The sequence below is a fragment of the Lottia gigantea genome (assembly GCF_000327385.1).
Source record: "Lottia gigantea unplaced genomic scaffold LOTGIsca_15, whole genome shotgun sequence".
NCBI classification, from domain to species: domain Eukaryota; kingdom Metazoa; phylum Mollusca; class Gastropoda; family Lottiidae; genus Lottia; species Lottia gigantea.
The window spans coordinates 3229890-3254565 of record NW_008707797.1 but is presented as its reverse complement, the minus strand read 5'-3'; the positions used below and the strand labels follow the sequence as shown (position 1 = coordinate 3254565).

General features: G+C 32.3%; 1 protein-coding gene across 1 annotated transcript in view; it reads left to right on the top strand.

The window, feature by feature from the left end:
* Positions 1-305: 305 nt before the first annotated feature.
* LOTGIDRAFT_112524 (hypothetical protein) overlaps positions 306-24676 on the top strand; it is a gene marked incomplete at both ends in the record, with an annotated part of 90173 nt that continues 65802 nt past the window's right edge. Inside the window, one exon of the mRNA XM_009050545.1 lies at positions 306-473. Within this exon, the coding sequence (XP_009048793.1) occupies positions 306-473 (168 nt within the window). The remainder of the gene's footprint in view (positions 474-24676) is intronic.

The window sequence follows — 24676 nt, the reverse complement described above, 5'->3', positions numbered from 1 at the left end:
AGTGACAAGTTATCAACTACTAGCCGCTATATTGTACTACAACTTTCACCATAACATGCAGGCTGCATAAATACACCCGGTTTATTGCATCACGATGGAAAATGGTTGAAGAAAATACTGCAGCAGTCAACTGCCCGATGTGTAATATACAGAAACGTTGTGTTGTTTGACGTAGAATATCTATAGGATATCTCTAGCAGGAAATATATTCCGTAGATATATATATAATCAAATTGTGTCGGAATAATTTAGTAAGGTGGCTTCCTGTAAGTCTGCTGGATCGGTTGGAAGGATAAACCCCAAACATGAATGGCTACCAAAATGTTCTGCGAGTAACTATAATGGGGCTGGTCATCCTGGAAGTGACAGTAGCCAATCCATTTTATACCGATAAATGGGCAGTACATGTGGAGGGTGGGGAGAGAGTCGCTCGATCTCTGGCAGACAAATATGGATTTGTGTATTTGGATCAGGTAGGTCTTTAAATTTTTTAAGAAATTTCCGAATATAATTCACGTTTTGACTATGGAACAAAGGAGTAATATGAAAGAAATTGAGAGATTTTCTTCAAAGGAAACAGAAATCTCCAATTGTCTTGACAGTAAACGAAGCCGATGCCCTGAACAAAGACAATTAGCAGGTTGTTTAAAGATTGTCGCATGGAGTGCCAAATATAACATTTAGAGAAGCTATTGTATAGTAGTACAATGTAGTACAAATTAGTAAGATACTGGTAGAAATGATTAGTATTGTTATAGATTAACCTTGTAATATGAGGGCGGTATTAGTAATAGAAGGTAATTTATGTTGGAGTCTTGAATAGAACATAATAATAACAGCCTTGATATATAGATATTACTTCAATATCTTTATATTTCATATACTGCCAAATACATAGTACATATACCCTACAATAATATAATATTTTCACTAAAAATAATGCTCAATATCAATTGTAGAGGCTTATAGAAATATTTCTAGTACATACATGTTATTGAAAAGGAATTGATTGGAATTTTGAATAAATGAACATACTTTAATAGCATTTTATTTCATATACTGCTGTCATATACCACACCATGACTATTGGGTTCAGTTAAATTTTTTTTATAGAAATATTAGCATTAACAGTATAACAATCCTATAATTTTCCTTAAATATATAGGAACTCAAATTTACATTTTTGAAATTGAAATAATATTCTTAATTATTGCTTCAATATCATTCTTTTTCACATAATGTTAAACAATACACCAGTTAATATTTTTTATGGGATTTTGTTATTCCATGATAATGGATATATATTTTATTAATATCAGAGGAACATTTCAATAAATATGAGCAGAAAGATAGAATCTAGTAATATTACTTTAAACAAAGATTTTATCTCAGGTTTAAAGTCAGAATCAGCAAATTTTCATTAAAATTGGGTGTGAAGAGGAATACAATTTAAGAAACGAGAAGTAATTGTTGAATTTGAGAGAATCCATTCCTTTTTTGTCGAAAAACCTTAATTATTTTTTTAAACGAAGACGGTAGGCCTATTTCTCGTTGTAAATTTTCAATTTTTTATTGTTAGATTTTTTTGAGAACTGCGCTTTAGTTCCTTTGTCAAATATTAGTCATTTATTAATTGACAGTGTTGGGAATTTGCGTATTGAAAATATTAGTTTATCATATAGATGAGAAATTTTGATAATTCATCCCTGGTGACTGACTGTTTCCTTATACATGTATTGATTTTGAGTCACTATGATGGTTTGTCATGATACAGAATGCCTAGTCCGACTAATTAGACAACTTAATTAGATTTCTCTAACCATCAATTATAAATTAGGCCTCACATCAAAGAAGTTTTTTTGTTGTTGTATTCCATGTATCATCGATTGATTCTTTATTCGTGTCAAATGTGCATGATTCCACATTTCAGATAATGCATTAATGATGCCAATTGAATAAAAGGAAGACAGTACACCCTTAGACGTCAGAACCTATCACTTCATTGGTTTAGTAGATTAATAATAGCTTTACCCTTTGATTGACAATTGGGAGAATATACCAGCAATAAGTTTTTATAAGCATTATGAGGACACTTGTGTGTGGATTTGAGCTTTATATCAATATAAGCATTATATATATTATTTATTATTTATGTAAAACTTTTTAAGTTTAATTTCCATCCTGTTTCTGCTATATATCTACTTGTTCTGTTTTTATTTGGGCCTACAGTCCTAGTCTTACCGAGCCCCTTTTGAAAACTATGCTTAGAATTCTAATGATAGGGGGAATATACCAGCATGTTAAATTTTTTTAAAGTTTATTTCCATCCTGTTTCTGCCACTTCAATCTGCTTGAGCTGGAGCTTTAGTTTCCCTAACCACTGTTCATCACCCATGCTTAAAATACCAATGACTCAAATCAAATAGAATCTTATCCTTCTATTGTGATACTGACTAATGACTGACTCTTGACTTTGATTGAGTAAAAATCATTAAAAAAATTAACGAGGTTGAGTTGTTTACTGTGAGAATAGACCAAGCCTAATCTCTAAATAAATAGAGACAATATGATAAGAACTAAGGTATAAACTGTTTGTTGACATAATTTATTGATAATTATATTTATAATATACTGTTCTCTGTAATAATATGTAATAATATTTGGGCATAAACTTTAGCCCCTTTTGTACCAGGCCACAAAAAAGCATTCACTGGACAAGGCAGTGATAAAATTTGCCAATTTACATAACAGTAACATCTAAATGGAATAGTTTTCAAATACTGTACACAGCACACTTTTCTGTAGAACTCTTCGTTGTGAAGTTAAAATTAGTCCTTGTGGTCACCCATGGAGAAATGCGAATGGACTAGAATAATGTGTAATAATGGAAAAAAGACCTATCAATATATAACTATTAAAAAAAAACAAGTGCTAACAATCAGAACTGCAAAACAAAGCTCAAATCCTAAATAACAGTTTGAGAATACACTCATAGCAGCTATGATGAAATTTGGAAATTTCAATTTCCCTAATATTGATCCACACAAAATCTCCAATCTATAAATATTTCCAGTTTGCGGCACCATTACAGAATTCCTGATAACAATTCGATTCAATCTTCAAATCTTCTTATTTAGGCAAGACTTTTTATTGCCAGTTGTCTTGTTCAAACATTGTCTTCGAGGCGATCAATGGAGAAAAAACTAGTGATTATTGGGTTTAGTTTATATTACAATGTGTGTAGTTAAACACATGGTGTGTTGCTTGACAGTAAAATGTGTCTGTCGATTATTTTTAAAATGTCTGATTTCTTTTCTCAAGTAAAAGGTGTCAAATCTTATGCTAAGTTATCAAAGTAAGAATGAATGTGTTTGACTGGAAAAAAAGGAAGAAACAACCAATTTTTACAAGGATAACATTCTGAGGTTCACAAGGATCCTGCCGATTAGTGATTTCTAGTCAAACCTCTTGACTATGTTCTTTTCTGGATTATCCCATTTACAGCTAGGAATAATTAGGAAAGATGACTTATTCAAGATCACTAGACTTTCATACACTGACTGAAATTAGAATCCATAACAACCATTGGTTCATCCTAGGACATCCTAGCACTAAGATCGTTTCGAGAATACATGGCCAGGCATAAAGTGGCGCTGTAGCCAGTTTCTCTACTTCAATCCATTGAGGCACATCATGTACTTGGCGCTTTGTTAACTCAAACCATGAAAATGGTGGTTTAGCTAGTTTACTTGAGAGACCCTGATTTATATTTTGACAGTTGTTAACTGATTGTGCTTCATTACCTTAAACAGTAATTATATATGGGGTAAAATCAGTCATGAAGAAAACTGAATGAAACGGAATATTAAAATAATATGACATAACGCATTAAGATCAGATCATTATAATGGGCGGACATGCAGTAGAGATTATAAAGATTGACCCTCACCCACCATTGTTTGTTGATAGAATCTAATAATTAAAATATTAAAGGGATAGTAAAAAGGTTTTCTAAAAAATATTATGTGTATCTTGGACACTGATAGCATTAATTTACACACTTCCAATTTTGGATCAGACATCTGTGGTTCCTGCAATTCTTCTAAGACTAAGTGTTTGGTGATGTTGCTAATTGCTAAGGCTCACCCCCCCCCCCTACTTTCACAATGTTATCCTTGTAAAAATTGGTTGTTTCTTCCTTTTTTTTCCAGTCAAACACATTCATTCTTACTTTGATAACTTAGCATAAGATTTGACACCTTTTACTTGAGAAAAGAAATCAGACATTTTAAAAATAATAGACAGACACATTTTAATGTCAAGCAACACACCATGTGTTTAACTACACACATTGTAATATAAACTAAACCCAATAATCACTAGTTTTTTCTCCATTGATCGCCTCGAAGACAATGTTTGAACAAGACAACTGGCAATAAAAAGTCTTGCCTAAATAAGAAGATTTGAAGATTGAATCGAATTGTTATCAGGAAATCTGTAATGGTGCCGCAAACTGGAAATATTTATAGATTGGAGATTTTGTGTGGATCAATATTAGGGAAATTGAAATTTCCCCCACAATGGGCATGCCTCAGGTGGTGTTAGGTATTACAGAAGATACTCTTCCTTATAAGCATTGGCCTGGGTCACAAATACTGGGTGTTATAGAAGATAGTTATTCTGCCCCTATCTCTTCGTTTATTTTAGCTATGTTGTTACAATCTTTAAGAAACATTAGATAAACATCATATCTATATCAAGCACACTTACTTACTTTGTTATGACTTTTTGGTTCACTTGCTCCAAGTTTTATTTTTGTCCATTATGAAATTTAACATTTTTTGTTACATAGTTACATATTTGCTGTGTGCATGTTAAAGGGATATTATAAATATTTGCTATGAGCAGTTGTCACTTCTACTGTTTTCTATATAATTGTACATAACCCAGACATCATTTTTCCATTCTGAAAAGTTAAACAGATAGCTGGAATGGAGCATTAATTGGTTAATTGAAAGCTTCTATTCAAAAGAAAAAGGATTTAAACTGTCTGGATTATGTTTTATAAGGTTTACTGCTGCAAGCTATTTACTTCTCAATCGTTCCTCTTTGAATCTTACAAAATATGATATGGAAATTTGACTCATGTTTTTTGAAAATATAGTAGTTGCTGTCCATGATCATAGAGATCTGGATTTTAACGCTTGGTGACTGGTATTAGAATTGTTATGTATTAAAACAGGCCAGTACTGTATACAGTGACTACATATAAGGTGTATAACTACTGTAAGCAACCCCTAACTCACTATAAATAGTTTTTACCCTATATAGTGGGAATATTGATCAGTATCTAGGATTGACTGGTATTAAAAGGGGTGTATATTAAAACAGATTGGTACTGTATGTAGTGACTAAGACATGATGTATATTATATGTGTAGGTATATAATGTTTATATCTCCTGTAAGCAAGCCCTAACTCACTATAATTACTCTCTATATAGAAGGAATATTGATCAGTATCTAGGATTGACTGGTATTAAAAGGGGTGTATATTAAAACAGATTGGTACTGTATGTAGTGACTAAGACATGATGTATATTATATGTGTAGGTATATAATGTTTATATCTCCTAAAGTCAGACTAATTTAACACACCTGTCCTTCAGTGGCTTTCATCAGATTCCACCATTTTTTGTTTCTGCCATTCAACAGTTCACTTTTTATACACAACCAACAAATTTGATTACTCTAATCTGTTTATACTTATGTATGTGGACTAGGATTTCTACTTCATAAGGAATTTAAATATGTGCTCTTACAAAATCTAATTTAAAAGGAAAGAGAAACAATCCAACACCCTCGAAAACACAGACAGTGGCATAATAATTCCATTATGAAAACACTTTGAGGTTACCATACAACTCCTTCTGATCTGTGCCACAAATTAAGGACAACATGGGAATAACTTGTTGGAACAGGGTTTACTATAAGAGCTGATTGGCTGACGGACATATCCTGGGATTCCAAGATGGTAGATTAGAAGATACCACTAACTGAAAGAAATGGTGAATTATCTTGAATGATTAATAAGCAGTAGAGAAATGAATGATAAGGCTAGCTGTACTGTTTACATTCATTCTTCTTATCTTTCAAACTATCTTTAGATTCTAAATAGTTAGTGTCAGTCAGTGACATATGCTTCTAAACTATGCATACTAAGTACACCTTCTCCTCCTCCTTTACTATAAGTTATTAATGAGCTTCTGTCTTAAAATGAATTAAAACATTTGGAATAACATAACTGTGAAAATTAAACGAACTTATGCCTTAAAATGTCTTAAAGTCTTGCCTTGAGTTTCAACGACTGGCACGGGCACACAAGGAGACACCTTGTCGATAATCACGTGCGGAGCATGCAATTGAAAGTTAAATGAATCTGATTGGATGATGATGGTCTGTATTGCAGACGATAAAACTATCGGGAGACAATTACAAAACCTGTTTGATATGATAAATCCTGTCGTGGATGCATGGGCACACGCGAAAATCTCTAACCAAGACCGCTCGTGTGCCCGCACCTAAAGCTTTGCTGGAAAAATATTTATTTTGAATTCTTGGACTTTTAATGTAGACTGTTGATAACACAAAGGTTTTGCAGTTAGTCAAGACATTAATTACTATGATAATTAAACTTTATTTGAATGGGTAAATTTGTTACTTTCCTCAGACAAATTCTGTCAATTTTTACTTTAAGTGTTACAGTGTGATCAATAAAAAGATAGAGACTTGATAGAAATATCCTTGAATTATAGATGTATCGCTTGCCAAGTCTTTATTTTTAATATCATACATAGCAGACATATTAATGTTTTTAGGAATATTTTGATCGTTATTCAATATTATAGATCTAATATGATGTTTCCAGTCTTTAAAAATTTAAGTTAGACTTCAATTAGGATGTTATTTGAATTTACAATTCGATAAAGTTCATGTTGCCCAGCAGGCTCCATACAGACTTAATTTGCAAGAGTACATAGGAAGATTTTAATTTGTACAAGTTAGAAATGATGAGAAGGCAAAATTCAAGATCTGTTTCAACAAAAAGCTCAAAAATAAATCCTTACAATTTCCTCATTTTTCTCTTAGTTTTTTTCCAGCAATCTTTTTCATGTCAAAGAATATAGCGTGATTGAATTGTACGACCTATGTTATAATTGTCAAAAAATGTTAATAATGAGGTTTCGTTACTAAAGAGAAACACGGTAAAAAATGTATAATAATAATATATATAATGCTAGTATCAGTATCTCCGCTATCAGTATATATATTGGTATTGAACTCTCCATATCGGGAGACTGGTGGTCTAGTTAATAATGAAATTAAGTGAAATTGGAAACTAAATGAATTTGAAGGGAGAACTAGTGTATTGATTAGGCTGGCTTGTAATTTAACAAGTTTTAACGAGTTTTTACAGCTAGATGGATGGTAATGTGTTTTAGCGTATTATTTTCTAAAATAGGAATTAATTCAAATTTCACCTTTTTGGCAATTTGATGGTTGCATAACAAAGCTCATTGTAACTTTGCATTTGTTGTTAGTTTGCAATGAGAGTTCTGAAGAGGAAAGTATCAATAGTCCTCTAGTTTCCAACCTTCAACCTCTTTGCATATGGATGGCTCGTTGTCCGGGACTACAGGACTGAGGAAGGGTTAGAGGGGGTGGGGGAGGTTGGGTTATTGTCCAATCGTAATTGGTACTGTTACTCTCTCTCTAAGACTGTATTGAATCAAGAAAAATCTCCTTACTCTGGTTAACTTTTCACTCTTATTCTCTCGTTTTTTTACTTGGAACTCTTTTTCTTAATTGGCAAATTTTTTAAAATCTATTTTAATTCTGCTTCAATGTTGACTGAAAACTTGAACATTGTTGATCTACCAACTTGAATTAGTTGACGATAATGAACATGTAATATATACAGTAGAGATAATTAATATGTATGTAAATCAAGACTACAAGTAATTATAGTATGTTGATATATGTAAATCAAGTCTACATTATGTATATATACTACCTGAAATCTACTAAAGTAAGTTTGCTGTCATTCAGATGTCTTATTAGCAAGTACTTGTATGAATTTATAAGATATTGCATACATCATAAACCATACTTAACTGGATAAGTATTACTAACACCAAATTCTATTGGTTTTGAAGATCTATACCTTCTGAGAATGGACTGTAGCTCAGTTCATTAGAGTGTTGCAATCTTGACATGATGTCATTGTCTTGGTTATGTCGAGCAGATGGTAGGCCAGTCTGGTAATCTTGAATAAGTCATCTCCCCTCATTAATCCAGACAATTCAGATGTAAATGGATATGGTTAATCTAAGGAAGATAAATGCTGAGAGGTCTGACCAAGGAAAAGCTAGTCAAAGGATCTTTACGTACCTAAGTTGAGGATGGCTCATGTTTGTTTTGAATCAGACTCCACGTGCTATGTGTATCTTGATTATATTTTTAATATGAAATAATGAATATGTGACTGTGGGAGGTAGATATGATAAGTAATTGTACAACAAGCCTGTAGTATAACATAATTAACGAAGTTAAATTTATTAAACCTACCACAGAGTTTAACAATACATGATAATTTATAGAACGCCTAACTTGGGAAAATGCCACTTGTCTTTGTTTTTTATGCTTGTATTGTCTTTGACAAGCTGCATTATAATAAGATAGTTAAGTGGTGTGAAGTCTATTAAAACACTAATAAATCTTGTTGAAAAAAACTAGTTTAGAATTAAAGAAATTAGTTAAGTAATTTTAAGAGAGAGATAGATGTAAACTAGTGTTTTAAGACGTTAATAACTCTAGACGTGATATTTCTTTTAGAAGATACAAGTCATGCTGTCTGTCCTTCCACTTTACCTCCATAATTTGCATTTTTCCCAAATATATTTTCTCTGATTTTGTAAAATTGTGTACATGATTATAAAAGAATGATAAATTTTCTTTAAAAAGGAAACAAATGGATATCAAATGTGATGCTATTTTCACAAAAAACACCATTACGAACTATTACCTGCTTCTCCGCCCCATTAACACAATGAATTATAGAGAGCCACTCTTGTACATCTGTTTGAAACCATAGAAGAGATGGACTGAGCAAGTAGTCCTGTCTGAAGTAACTAAAGTTAAGTACTTGCCCAAGCCCCCCCCACCCCTCTTCCCTCATAATGATTCATAGAAAGTCACTGTTGTATATCAATCTGAAAAGCCTGACCACAGAAGAGATGGACTGGGCAAGTAGTCCTGTCTATAGTAAGTAAAGTAATAGTGATTAGAGTAGATTATTTCAGTCTTGTCAATCTTTACCTAATGACAGGCTAGTGTTTAAGGTATTATTGAACAAGTGCCAGATCCACAGTGTTGAAGTAACCTTTACTAACGATACCTGGTAACAAGTGTTGTTTGTAAGGTGTATTCTGCTGTGATTTTAACTTTAGTAATAAATTAGAACAACAGATGGTCTCTGATCTCAGGTATTTGCCAACATTAGTCTGAAAAATCATTAAAATTATTTAATATGATGGCTATTGTACAACATTACAACAACATAACAGGTATAAAATGGCTATTGTACAACAATGTACAGCATTACTAGTATATGATGGCTATTTTACAACATTACTAGTGTATGATGGCTATTGTACAACACAACTGGCATATAATGGCTGTTGTACAACATTACTGATATAATGTACATGTATTTATGGCTATTGTACAATATAACAGGTATATAATGCCTAATGTACAACATACAACATTACTGGTACCTATTTAATGACTGTTGTACAACATTACTGCAACATTACTGGTACCTATATAATGGCTGTTGTACAACATTACTGCAACATGCAACATTACTGGTACCTATTTAATGACTGTTGTACAACATTACTGCAACATTACTGGTACCTATATAATGGCTGTTGTACAACATTACTGCAACATGCAACATTACTGCAACATAACAGCTATATAATGGCTATTTTAAACCAGAAAGCATTGGCTTGCATCACACCAATTTTCCAAGTTTCAGTGGCCCTTGCAATTCCACTAAAACTAATTGTTTTACAGCAAAACTATCCCAAAGGTTATTAAATTTATTAGCAGGTTTAGTAATAGTGACGTCATAAACAATAAGCATATTTATAATTACAAGAACCACAAACATCTGGCAGTATATTGGAATGATGCGAATAGAAGCCATAAATGGATAAACATAAGCAAGGTATTTCTAAGTTCATCAGACTATAGTATGTTTATTTTATAAACTAACTGACTTCATCTAACAATCATAACATAATATTATAAAAACATCTGGATTTAAACTACCTTTTAATGGTAAAATCATTAACTGGAGAAACAGAAATTAACCGTGAGCTTGTAAATATTCAGAAAGTTATGTAAGTTATGTTTACTACATGTCCTAGGGGACGTCAGAAATTGGTTCTGGTGTACGGTTTGTTCTGAAACTGATTCCATTTCCATTCCTGGAATTGAAATCTAGCCAGTTAATCTGATGAATTATAAGAGAAGCTATGTCTGCTGTTATAAAACAGGATCAGGCTGATATTGGTTATACTTTTATCTGTATGTTGTATAATTAACTCTTCTCTAAAACATTGTGACATTATGTAACGATCTCCCATTGTCATGCAAGTCAGACATCGAAATTTCTAATTCTACAACCAAGGTTTTCAATTGTTGGTCCAGTTACAATAATTTTTAGTTGTGAGTTGTGTTAGAACTTCATGCTTACTTCCATTATTCACAAACATACACTGAGTTCTATGGCTATGGTGTGAGTGCACCTTGAGACTGGATGGTTTGTACTTGATAATCAAAAGGAAAGAACTATTTGTTAAAATGGACATCTGTTTGAATTGTCTTCTGGGAAATTAATTAAATTTCATGGTCTGAAAAGTTTCTGAAAGTCAATGAGGGAGATTACATCATAATTAGTTTATCATTCATAGAAAGATTTGGTCATATGAACAAATATAATAATGAACATTAATTGATGTACCAGCTGATATCTTTGATTCACAGGATTTCTAAAGAGGTTTTTCTGCCTTGAAATAAAAAATCTGTACAAGCAAGACAATTCCGTTAATCAAAATCTCATCCAAAGTATGGCAACATCGAAGGTTAAAGAAAGAGAAGTACCATCAGGTGTTTTGAAAGTTAGGCACTGATTGCTTCTATTTACACTAATCTGATTTCCTGAAATAATAAATTATGAATTTGGCTTGAATGATAATTGCAACAGTGACATCATAATCTGATCAAAAATGTTTCAATATGGAAGGTGAAAATCAGAATGATGTAGATAAAATCTCTACATAAATCTCTAAACTGTAGAATTTTGTGTTTCTCGCTTGTATGAAGATCTGATGAACTGGAAATGGAAATATTTTATTTTTATATGTACAAATATAATAAGATGGACATTTTTAAAGCGCTAGTATCCACATCACTGAAGGACATGCTCAAAGCGCTTATAACAGCCCAAATATAACAGCAATCCAGCTCTGAACTGTAGAACTTTGTGTCTCTAAGGACCTTAAGAACAGAATGTGGAAATATCATCGAATATTTTGATTATATGCACAGAAATTTTCGAAGGTTTTGCAGTACACAAGTCAGTGTTTGAAAAGAGCACTCTTTCTTTTTTTAACCTGAACCAGGAGCAGAAAATAGGACGTGGAACTCATTAACTTTCATTCCTGTCAGATCAGAATTGTAAAGGTCAAGGTCATTATCCAATATTAATCGGTCAATTTGAAATTGTACTGTGGGTACACTTGGGAGTTGGGTCCAATTTGCATTTGACATTTGAAAGTAAGTGTGTCAATATGATTAAACACAACTGAAATTGTGAATCAATTAGGTTTCCAATAGACATTTCGAAATCACATGGCTGCAATCCAATTCCATATCTCACATTTGACAGTGTAGACAAGTATTCCTGTAACCCATGATGAGTAACCCTTTTAAGTTACTAATTACAGAACATCTTAACTGGACAATCTTTAAGTATTTTCGTAAAAAACTTTGGTTAGCTTGAGGTCAGTTTATCTGCGTTTATTGAAGTATTTTCATATTCTCAATCACCATTTAAATTCAACATTTATTTAAACATAAATTTGCTGGTAAATTTCGAATTCTTGTTCGATAACTTGATGAAATATTTTCGTGAAAAACTTGTGTAGGTAACTGCTTTTCTGGAATAGTTTTCATATCCTCTGCATTTAGATTCAACGTTGTTTCTGGTAAATTTCTAATTTCTGTTTGATAAGTTGTAGGTGAATAATCCCCTAAATGTGACTCAGTTCAGATTCTAATTGACACGTAGCTCAAGTCCATTAACTGATTTTAGATGTCAGTGTTATCTGTGTGCTTGCTGATAGTCTGTGAAGGAACATGATGGTGGTAGGGGGATGGTCTGATAAGAAAGACAACCTACACGGCAGTAGGTAGCAATCTGACAGAACTTCATCTTTTACTATCTTTAAAACTGCCAGTTTATTTCAAGAGCTTATTAAAATATATTTAGGTCATCTGGAAGTACTCATTTTAATAGACCAGAAGTTAAGATTTGCTCATCCTTAAAGTCTATTAGCGAAGGACTTTTTGAGAATGACTTTTGGGGTTAAAAATTGTTGCTTGAGGTAAAGTGAGTTATGCAGGTAAAGGAATCAGATAGGACAATATATTAAGGTCCAGTATGAAATAGCCATTCATGTTATAGATCTCTTGACAGTTTGAAATAGAAAATGAGTGAGTTAATGCTGCAGTCTTTGTACAAAGCTCTTTAAGAAGCAGAAAAATAGCATGTTGACGTATTTCCATTGTCTGTGTATTCCTGCTGTATTTATCAACATTGATGATATGTAACATTTCAATAACGAGATATATCCTTCCTGTCTGAGATTAGATTAATGCTGCTCCTTGGCAAAATTTACCCGATTGCACACATCATGGTGTTAATCGTTTTATTTTATCAGAAGCGGAAAAGTTTAATCAGTGTATGTACTATGACATGTATTTATCAACATTATCAGTAATTATATATGACATTACAATAACTTGATATATCCTTCCTTTCAGCAGATAGTAGGGTATATTAATATAAATATTATATACTGTAGCTAGTGTCAGAACTCGTGTCAGCATCAGATATATAATAACATGAGGTAGTTTTTATATACTGTATATTTCTGAATATAATGCGCAAACATTTATAATATGCACGCCTGATAACTGTCAGTATATCAGAGAAAATCTCTGTCACCATAAATAATTGGTTGGCCTATGTCTATTTCATATTTTTGATAAGTGTAATGGGATACCGCCTAGACAGACCAAGTCTAAAAGAGGCATCAGGTGTTTGGAAATAATGGGCATGCTCTGCAAGGCACCTTTCAGAAGTTTTGGAATGTTGAATCATGGCATTGGAGCCACAGTATTTCTACAGAATATCTTTCAGCAAAATGCTTATGTAGAGCAAAAGCATGACTTTTTAGACTTGTTATTTCAGTTCTTCTGCTACTCAGTTTCCAGTTTCCAATGTAGACTGTCTCTACAACTAATGTGCTATTATTATTCATAGTGCAGTTATTAACTATATTAGCTAGATGTTGACATAGCAATTAATCAACATGAGTGCGTTAGCACTGTCAGGTCTATTGGGAGTCGTCTAGAGCGTTGTGTTCTATTTGTCAACATGCTTTATTAATGAATATCATAAAGTATAAGATGTTATAAGATAGCACTGGTCTAGGTTACAAGCAGAGGCTATGGATCATATTGTCTAATGTCGGCTGCGTTGGTGCTATTATACTAGTGGCGGATGTCTCTCGCAAGGCAGACCACACATACTCTTTTCAAAACACCTGATGGTAGGCTACTTCTCTTTAGAGCAGTACACTACTATACTATACAGTTGACAGTAGATCCTTTCAAACTCTGTTCTAATGTATTCCAAGCTATTTGAATTTATTTTGTATGTAGATATTGAACTACCAGACTGCTGTATTCAACTGTATACTAACAACTACAATAGAGAATGTAAATACAATAGTTTTATTGATTGAAGTTAAGAAGTAATTAACTCACTACTAGAATCAAGAATCTATGTTACAAGAAACCTCATTACTTCTTTGAATTTCTATATTTCTCTTTATAAGTGTTCCATAGATATACAATAGATACTGGTTATCCACCTAGTTTCTCTTATCATGGTCATAAAAAGTAGGCTACTTTCAATTGATCCATAGACATTTTTTTTTCATTGAAGCAATTATATAATTTGTGAAAATAGCTTTCAGGCTTTATGAAGGTTATAGTTATATTCAATTTTCAATTAATTACTTACAATAATGACGGGTAACTCAGAACAATTCCATTAAGGGTGAAACATTGTGCTCCATAGAGACATATAAACATCGTTTCCTTTGTGGAAACACAGTTATATATAATGGTGCTTAGTAGCCTAATGAAATAAAGATACAGAAGAAAATAAGAGAAAGAATTACAATTGTACAGGTCCGGTCTGGATGCCAACCGGTTAGATGTCTGCAAAATCCATAGTCCTACACCATATACCAAACCAAACGCCATATCTTGCCGTTTCCAACCCATTCCAACCTTAATGAAATAAAGGTTATAGTCTGGAATCGAGATCTGTTATTAATTTTCACATTGACTATATAATATTATCAAGATTGGTACCGAATTGACATCTACTGAACTGGTACCAGATATTTCATACGCACCAGCTGTGACAGGAACTATTTCTATTATTGTCAGGAACAACGCCAGTGTTTTTATGGGAATGATAATAAACAAGACCTACTTTATGAAATATAGGCTAACCACTGGAAGCCTGGAGATAATGGACCTAATAGGATCTATATAACATTCAGGAAATTGATAAAATATCACATCTGCTCTACCAATTTCCTTGTTTTTGTCTGAAAATTACTTGTGCTGAGAAATAAAGGGGGTTAAGTGATGAACTAAATTGTTGTTCTTTTGTTTTTGGAACCCAGTCTGTATGCAATATTATGAGAATTAGTGTATTATGATCTTAACATTGGTTTAATTCTAGAAACTTTTCAACCGTCTTATATGGGCAGTACAGAAGGTAACATTTTAACTACAAGAGTGACGCTCAACACTGGATCAGTTCTTGAAAGTATTGGATCGATTATTATTCTGGTTTTGCTTCCAACCTGTCTTCAATACAATATCTGAAATATCTCTGTCTTGTATGAAGTTTACCTTAGTATGCAGTGGTTGGCATATTCAGTTGACTGAGCTCACTGACTTCTCACAATTCATTAATGTTCTTTAAAAGTTCGCTCTACTCCCAGCCAGTTCCCCTTATTTGTACAGAACACTCACTTCTGACTAATCTTTTTGTCTTGTATGCAGTCAATCTAAGATTGCAGTGGTTGGCATATTTAGTTCAGTGACTGGAACACATTGTTTCCTGATTGTACCAACAGTAACCATGTAACAGGTGGTTGCCAGATGAATATCTTAAGATCACAGTGGAATACGGAGGATGTGAGAAAACTAAACGTAAATGTGAAATATTTTCTTATAAATTTAGGTCTTTAAGTTTATGTGAACATTTTTTTTTGCACAAAGTAAATAAATTGTATTTCCCTTAAACTTTAAAAGATGTGTTTAAACATGTGAAAAATTTTCTTATTTATATATTTTGACACAGTTGGGTTCAGAGTATTTCTTTTATTATTTACAACAATCTATGGTTAACTCATAATTTATTACTTCAGAATTTGAGCACTTCTGCACAGACAGAAGAATAAAATTGAAAAAACCTCCCAAAACCAGTGATTAAACAAATCTTCCACAAAAGATGTTTTGTTCTGTTAAGAATAATCTAAGTTCAGTTAACATTTAAACAATTAATCTAACCTTTTAAATATTGTTTATTATCCTTTCAACATTAACAGTGAGGTGTGAAAATACATCATTATAAAAACTTGGTTAACAAGTCTTGCTAACTCGGTATTTCATTCATCAAGTCTCGAGTCTATTCAATAAAATAAGTACATGCTACTTCAAAAGATAATGTTATGATGGTTGTACTGTTATATTCATATAAAAAATACACTCACTCTATTGTGTATACTTAATACTGTGTCTGCTTGAAATGGTGGTTTCTTAAAACTGTGTCTGCTTTGAATTGTGGTTTTTTATTAATTGAATATACTTTATACATTGTGATTTCTTAAAACTGTGTCTGCTTTTAATTTTGGTTTCTTCAGTTTTATATTACAGGATAATATGAAATTGCAGTTTCTTAAAATGTCAATTTCAACTCATTGAACACTCTCCAGTATGCAGTCAGGGTAATTAGTCTGTTGTGAGACAGACTGAGATATATACTATGCTATGAGGGATATTTTTTGAAGACGGCACAAAATTCAGTATTTTATTAGGGAACTTTTGCCAAAATAGTATTAGTAATCAGATGAAGACACCTGATTTACATAATAAAAACTCTAGTTTCGATATCTATAAAGATAATATTTGGTAGTACTTATATCTTATCTTAGTAGATAATCCAACGTCTTTAAAATATGTTTTAAAATCTTAAGATCTATAAAGTTTTATCATCAGACATTTTCTAGTCAATGTTTACCTTGAAATGATTAAAAGAGGTTCACATCCCTATGATAAGTCATAAAACCTATATTTCAATTCATTTTATTCTAATCTTTATATTAAAGGCAGCCTTGATGTCAGGCCTTTAGCTTAAAGGGACAAGTAAAAACTGAAATTTAGCGCCGGTTTTTTGAATCATATGGAATAAGCAACATATATCAATCCAAATCTGTATGCCTATTTGGTTGCAAATTGGTCAAGAAGGACAAAGGTGAATCTTATCCGATGACCATTTAAGGGAACATTGTTTTCAAATTTGTTTGGGCTCCTTTAGGTTTTCAATGCCATTTCACTTTTTTTTGTTTAATACATTATATTAAACAGTTAATGGTTTCCTGAGTAATTTCTTATGAATACTTCTAACAATGGTAATAAAATATTTATATTCCATAAACCTATAAAACTACAGTATAGATAGCGTGCATTGTGACTGCAATATTGCTTAGTTTTTATTGTGTATTGAGACAAATATCAATTAAAGTGCTGACCTAGGTCATAGAGCACTCTAAATTTTTAAACTCAGAGAATTTTAGCGAAAAAGAACAAAAAACGTTTTTGGTGGAACATTGGTGTTCAGTCGATTACAGACGGATGCAATTTTGCAGAATGAATTTCAAAGAGGTATCAAATAAAAAAATACAGAAACTTCAGGCCACATATTCTCGAAACGATCACAGCTCTTGGATATCAATGTTAGAAGATAAGAACTTAAGACATCCATGAGCCAAGATCGTTTCGAGAATACGCAGCCAGTGTTATACTACTTAGGATAATTTTAAGAAAAATAGGAGTTAGAACAGTCAGAACTTTGTTTGATGGTGAAAAGTTAAAGATCTATAGTATTATTTGACAATATGCATTAAATAGAGATCTCCTGTCAATCAAAAAACTTAACATCCCTGTAAAAAGAGTAAAGTTAATTTGAAAAAGTTATTTTCCGTGGTGTAAAGTTAATGATATTTTTATTATTATTTTACAGCATGCATTTCATTTCCTGTCAATCAAAAAAACTTTACAGAAATATAATTTTTATATAATACAGACGTGAGACTGGCACGAGTCTGCTGCCAAAACTTTGTTGACCTTTGTCCCCCATTAATGTAACAGACAGTGTTAATTGAGAAATTACATCAATAGACAATTAACGATAATTAGGCTATTATATTAATTAGATAACTAACCAATTTCCTAATATTACTAACACTAACAAAATAATCTAGATAGAAACTTTTGGAGCGCAGTTCACGAATATTTAATTAAGATTTTAACAAATATATCATATATTCTTGCAAGGTGTCACCTTTTAACTTAACCAATACACAAACGAAAAACTCTACATAGAATCTTTCGGAGTGAGTTTTACAAATATTTGACAAATATCATTCAAGATTTATGGAAATAAAGCAGTCTTATTTGCAAGGTGATATTCTGCCAATATAGCAGTTCATACTGCCACCTATATATCCATCATTCTCTCCAGAAAGTGGATCACTCAGTCCGAAAGATTCTATATAGAGTGTAATGTTGAAAGAGGGGGGGGGGGGGGGGGTTGTGTTACATCAGTTGAAAAAAATTGTAATTATAATTTTTATGAACTCAGTCTATCTCCAAATATATTGATACTGATGATATTCTGAAGTCAATCTTTGTTTTATGAACATAATTATCTAAAACTCTTTCAGAAACAGTCTTTCTTCAGCTTAACATTCAATTAACTACTATTTCAGATTATACTAAATAAATCCGTACAAAACCTCTCTTTATAGGAGCTGTATAATTGTATGGATATAAGAAATAATGGACTGGCTGACCGATGATAATTGAGCCACCACGAATAATAAAATTAATGAATTCACGGTAGTTAGAATCAATAAAAAATATCTATTAATCCAGTATTATATATGTAAATAGAAATTACTGATCTTTCAACCTATATCTCTTACCTCTTCCCCTAGAGAATTACCATCATTGTACCCTTTATACTTTCACTTTCCATCTGTTAGCATTGCCTGCAGTCGTCATGGAAACCAGAGACCATATTTTATGTACAAAGTAGACATTAGTTCTACCTATCTGCTCATGAATCTAACGAAATAGCTGGAGAAATCAAAAATATTGTAATCTAATATTGTGTTATAAAACTGCTCTCAAAGTACTGTTAGTTGAGGTAGAAAAATAAGCAATGCTTGAACACATTTTACTATCTAATACAAACATTCAATATCTCATCAACTTTCCTGCTAAAATGTCTAAAATTTGACTTCTACATTCAATAAACAGATCAGTTCTATTACTTAAGTATATACTGAAGCTGAGATGATGAAAACTTGTAGAGTGGCACCATGTGTCAAGAAACACTATCGAAATATCTTGGTCTCTCACCAAGGTTTTCACATCTATTTATTATCTATTGCTCTGTGGCCTAGGCCAGTGTTTTCATTGAGACTCGTCTCAATACACCCTATTACTATCAAACTGAGAGTGTGGCCCTTTAACAAAATCCTGATTCTACTGTCAGTGCTTTGAGAGTTAAACCCTGTGTCAGATTTCACCCTTCTTTCACAACATCCCTGCCACATTGTTAATTAAAATGATGCCAAGTTGACTTATAATCTACTAAGAATAGATATCTATTAAATAAATGTTAGTAGCTGTTGACTTTCAGAAAAGACCAGAAGTTGACAATTAATAAGCAAGAAGAGTAAGCATATTTGGCTTGCAAGCACCTGCCACAATATGTAATATAGTGGTATGCCCTGCCCTTCTAGTACCACCTACCACAATATTACTTACAGTGGAGCTCAAAATCATCAACACTATAAAGTTATCAAATAAAATATGACATATAAAGTAAATAAGGTACAGTTTCAAACTGTGAATGTGACAAATCAAGCAGATCTATCAACAACAGTTCAAATTACAAAGGTTCAATCTCATCCTGTCAACATGAGGTGATATTCTCTTTTCATAATGTCAATAGACAGTTTTAAAGGGACAAGTTTACCATTTTCGTGGATTGAATTTGGTCTTGAATATATGTTAATAGTCTTCAGAAGTACTAGAAATGTATAAAATTGGGCAATTCATTATAATTCCAATAAAACCTCCAACTAAGAATTTCTCTTTCTATTTCTATATATGGCAGAGTTTCAAGAAAACACAAGTCATCTTTTTATTTTCAAATCTGGACACACATGGAATTGAAGGCTCAAATTTCTACTGTGAGCTGTGTACACTATTACTGATTAACTTAGCTAAGAAATTCCTGTTTCTGAGACTAAAGTATGATTGGTCGTACAGATGATGAATCTGTCTCTTTAAGCTGTTAATATATATAGAATATACTAGATACATAAACACTCGTAAACCTCATCTTCTCTAAATCTTTTATATACTTTTCTTTTGAACTCCATTTAAAAACCATTCTCATATTTATTTTCACATATTGGGTTTCCTAATTAAAGTCTATTGGATACAATATGATCTAGTTCAAGTTACTAGGAAAATTCTCATGATTTAATTAAAGGAATGCTACCTCTTAGAATCAACATCAAATTATAATTCTCATACTTGGCCAATTGAGTATATTTTCATCAGTGGACTTACCTGATGTCATAATATCAGATTTTACAGGGATTCTGTTATATGGCTATGACAAGGTAGGTCCAATGACGAATGTAGCATACTCTTAATGGCCCAGTTTGAGAGTGAAAATTTTATGTTAATTCTAAGAGGTAGTATCCCTTTAATTATATTCACAGAGACTTTCAGTAAAAATAATTTTAATGTTTGACTGTCTTCAGAAGGAGTAAACAGATACTAAACAAAAACACAGGTTTTTAATATCTGTTATGAAACTTTAGAATACATCAAATAACAGTTGTCTTCAACACATTTTGTGTCTCTGATTTCCTCCAACCAACTTGTTCTTGTGTTTTAAACACTAACCCTTCCTCTATTTTTTTAGAATTATCAGAATTTAAAGTATAGGAGGAAAATTCTGAATTGTTTTGACAAACATGTCTTCAGATTGGCAACCAGTTTCTCCCTGGAGAGTTGCTCCCCGGAGAGTTGCTCTCTAGAGTTGCTCCCTGGAGAGTTGCTCCCTGGACAGTTGCTCCCTGGACAGTTGCTCCCTGGAGAGTTGCTGCCTGGAGAGTTGCTCCCTGGACAGTTGCTCCCTGGACAGTTGCTGCCTGGAGAGTTGCTCCCTGGACAGTTGCTCCCTGGACAGTTGCTGCCTGGAGAGTTGCTCCCTGGACAGTTGCTCCCTGGACAGTTGCTGCCTGGAGAGTTGCTCCCTGGACAGTTGCTCCCTGGACAGTTGCTTACCAAAGAAATATTAATACGACAATTGCTCACCACAAATTTGTATAGCTTTGAATATTCCTCAACAATTGGAAATCTAAAATGAGAAGGCTGCTATCCTTGCAAAATTTCCCTCATCGCCCACTGCATGACATTTCTTGTCATTTTAACCAGAAACAACAAAGTTATACATATGTTGGCATCAATCCTACTTTAAATAACAAGTTCCATCAACAGGTCTTTATTTAGATCATAATTTGAAGGAGGAACAAGTGTTATTCACTTTTATTCAACTAAACAGTTTATAATAAGGTGTTGAAAAATTCTCTACTTAAAACTGCTAAAAATATCAAATATTTTCTCATTAAAGTAAATGTACTGGATAATTTCAAAATAACAGAAACTTTTTGATTCAATACAGATGTCTTCTTGTTCAAAATTACTAGTTAAAAATAAATTCTGCCTTTAAATCGGGGAGAAGCAATGTTTCCTCAGTTTCCATGATGTATGTTGTTCGATGTCCCATGATATCTGATGTCCCTCCTGAAACGTCTCTATCCACAGAAACTTATTTATTTTGTCTACTCCATGACAACTTTATTTCCTGTTTTTGGACGGAGGAAAATGTTTCCTGGTATAATATGTGGGAGTTAAATAAGTTGATGTTTGTAAGGTGAATTACATCTAGGATTGATGTTGACTGTTGTTTCTCTCTGGAATTCAGAAACTCAGTCAGAAATATTGATCTGCTAATGGAGGTTGTCTTTGTTTATATGATATACATTAACAAATAAAGTCCATTAAAGCCCCTTTTACACCAGTCAGCTCTAAGCCTTCTTTTCTGGGTTTGGATCAGACCAGGCATATTTTCTTTCCATGATTGATTTCAGAAACATGGTTGACAAATTTGACGTTAATACTTTTACTCATGTTCTTGGATTGACCACCAGCTTAAGGTCATGTAGGCATGTGAAAGTCTGGTGTCATCTTTTGTTAGTATTCCCGTCAGTACAGCTGTAAATGGATATAGATAATCTTGGAAAGACCAATGCCAAGAGGTTTGACCACAGACTATAGCTGGTAGACAGGATCCTCATGAATCTAACTTGTTATCCTTGTAAAATTTGGGTGTTCCTTTCTGGGTTTTTCTAACAAATCTTCAATTTTAGTATCTAATTTCATTCAAATGTCCAAAGCACTTATATCATCTTATGTTACGTTTTCAACAAAATGCCCCTATTGACTTCACTGTATGAAATTCTATGCATATCTGAGTTTTTAATTTTGTGTATTTAATAAAGAAGTAAAATAGTTGACAATCCAAGAGTATTAATTCCCATATCATTATCTTGATCTCATTCATAAAAACATTAGATTTATATCCATTCATAGTGTTATATTACAGTCTAGTCTTCTTAACAAACCTATTCAACCATTTAATAAAATTAGGCTTTTTACTGGCTAGTTCAGATACATTAGTGGTTGATATCAAATTTTATGGTTTATTTTGGTACAAGCTCTTGAACCTTCTAATATAATATATATGGTATAATTTGGAGTGGTTTTTTTTTCATTTTGAAATCAAGAGGGTTTAGAATCTTGGTGATATGTTTCAGTTTTTAACGAGACACGTTCAGAACTGTTCTATCAACTGTAACTTAGTCTCAGTAAAGGAAAGTGTTTAGTCTATCTTATGAGTTATAGTGTTCACAGGTTACAGTCAAATTTTGAACCTTCTTATCCACTGATTATTGTCTTGTGAAGCTCCTGTGTTCAATTCTTCATCAGAACTAAAAAACCATTTTATCTGAAACGCATCTTAAACTTGTTTGACATCTTTCAATTTTCACATATTTGGTATTTTGATTTCATTTTTTTGATGATTATTTTATTTTTACAATTATATTGATCTTAAATAGAACCTTAATTCCATCTCCTGTGTTTGGCCTTTAAAAAGGTGCCATTTCTACAAAATTACAATTGCAAATGGTACTGGTACTACACTTCTTATACATAAAGACTAAGTACCAATTTGTTGGAATATTAAACAGGACTAGTTGTCAAAGGCTATGTTATTATTAGTACTAATTACTGGAAGTACAAGACTAATAATAAACTAATACTGGTTATTACTGTTATTCTGATCAGCTACAAGTTGATCACTGTCCATTTCTAGTCCGTTCTGAATCAATTTCAGGCTGTAGACTGTCCTATTGACTTGCATTATCCATATAAATGACTGGATAATTTGACATGTGATGTGTTTATTATTGTAATTAATTGTCTAGAAGTATTAAATGGATATATCAAATGATTAGATATATAAGCTTATGAATTATGGTCCTTCAGATGAGGCAATAAACTGCAGTCCTGTGTAATGTCTATACAAAATTTCTGAAAAAGAACTGGGCATTGTGCTGTTGTTGCAAATTTCAAATTTACTTTATTGCACTCTGCATTTCAAATTGCTCCAATGTAAATCCATTCTACTGTCAGTTTTCATGCTGAAAGATTCCTGCTTATTATCTCAAGATTGTGGCCATGAAATTTGTTTTTTTTTATTTTTTATGTTTCTTAAATCTAGATTTTTTGTTGTTATTAAGGTTAAAAAATAAAAATGATAAGAATAAGTTAACCTATTTAAAAAGGCCAACAAGTGTGTATATGCATTTGGGATTAGTTTTATATTTCATATTTCATATGTAGTTACATACATATTGCATAAATATCTGCATTGTCATTGCCCTTAATTTTGATTTAATATGTATATTCAGGGTTTCGTATCAGGGTGTTTCCTTTTTTTAAAAATCTGAGGAACAAGATTGGTCAAATATATTTCAAAATGCAGATAATTAAAAACATTTTGCGTGACGTAAAACTTTCAACTGTCTACAAACAAACAGTCATTGTTACTCTTGATAATTTTAACACAATGGTATCACTAACATTTTGTGCATTTAATCTCATAAGAGTATAAATTCTTTTAGATATATAACAGTCTGAATACATTATGCAAGGAACGTGTCTGTCCGTCATACAGAATTAAAAAAAAGATTGAGAACTGGATATAATACAGATGGTATAACAGGTGTACATGTAGATTAAATATACTGATTAATTCTATAACATCTTGAATCATCCAGTATAACTGTCAACTTGTATAGCTTATACATGCTGCAATAAGATTATATTTTTTTTATGAAATCTAAAGCTATCTGGGTTGAAAGCTATCTGAATTAAAAGCTATCTGAATTAAAAAATATCTGTATTGAAAGATATCTGTATTGAAAGATATCTGTATTGAAAGCTATCTGAATTCACAGTTATGTCTAAAAGCTATCTATATCAGGATTGAAAGCAATCTGAATGGAATTTTGAGCTATCCAGACCGAAAGCTATCAGGACTAAGAACTATCCGAATAAAAAGCTTTCTTACTAGGTTATCTGAATGTAAACTCTCTGTGTTGAAAGCTATCTTGATTGCAAGCCATCTGAATGGAAAGCTATCTAGGCAGAAGTCAAAACAATCTACCTGGATTGAAAGCTATCCTTAATTGAAGGTTTACTGAACTGAAAACTGTAGCTTGTGTTGATGATTTT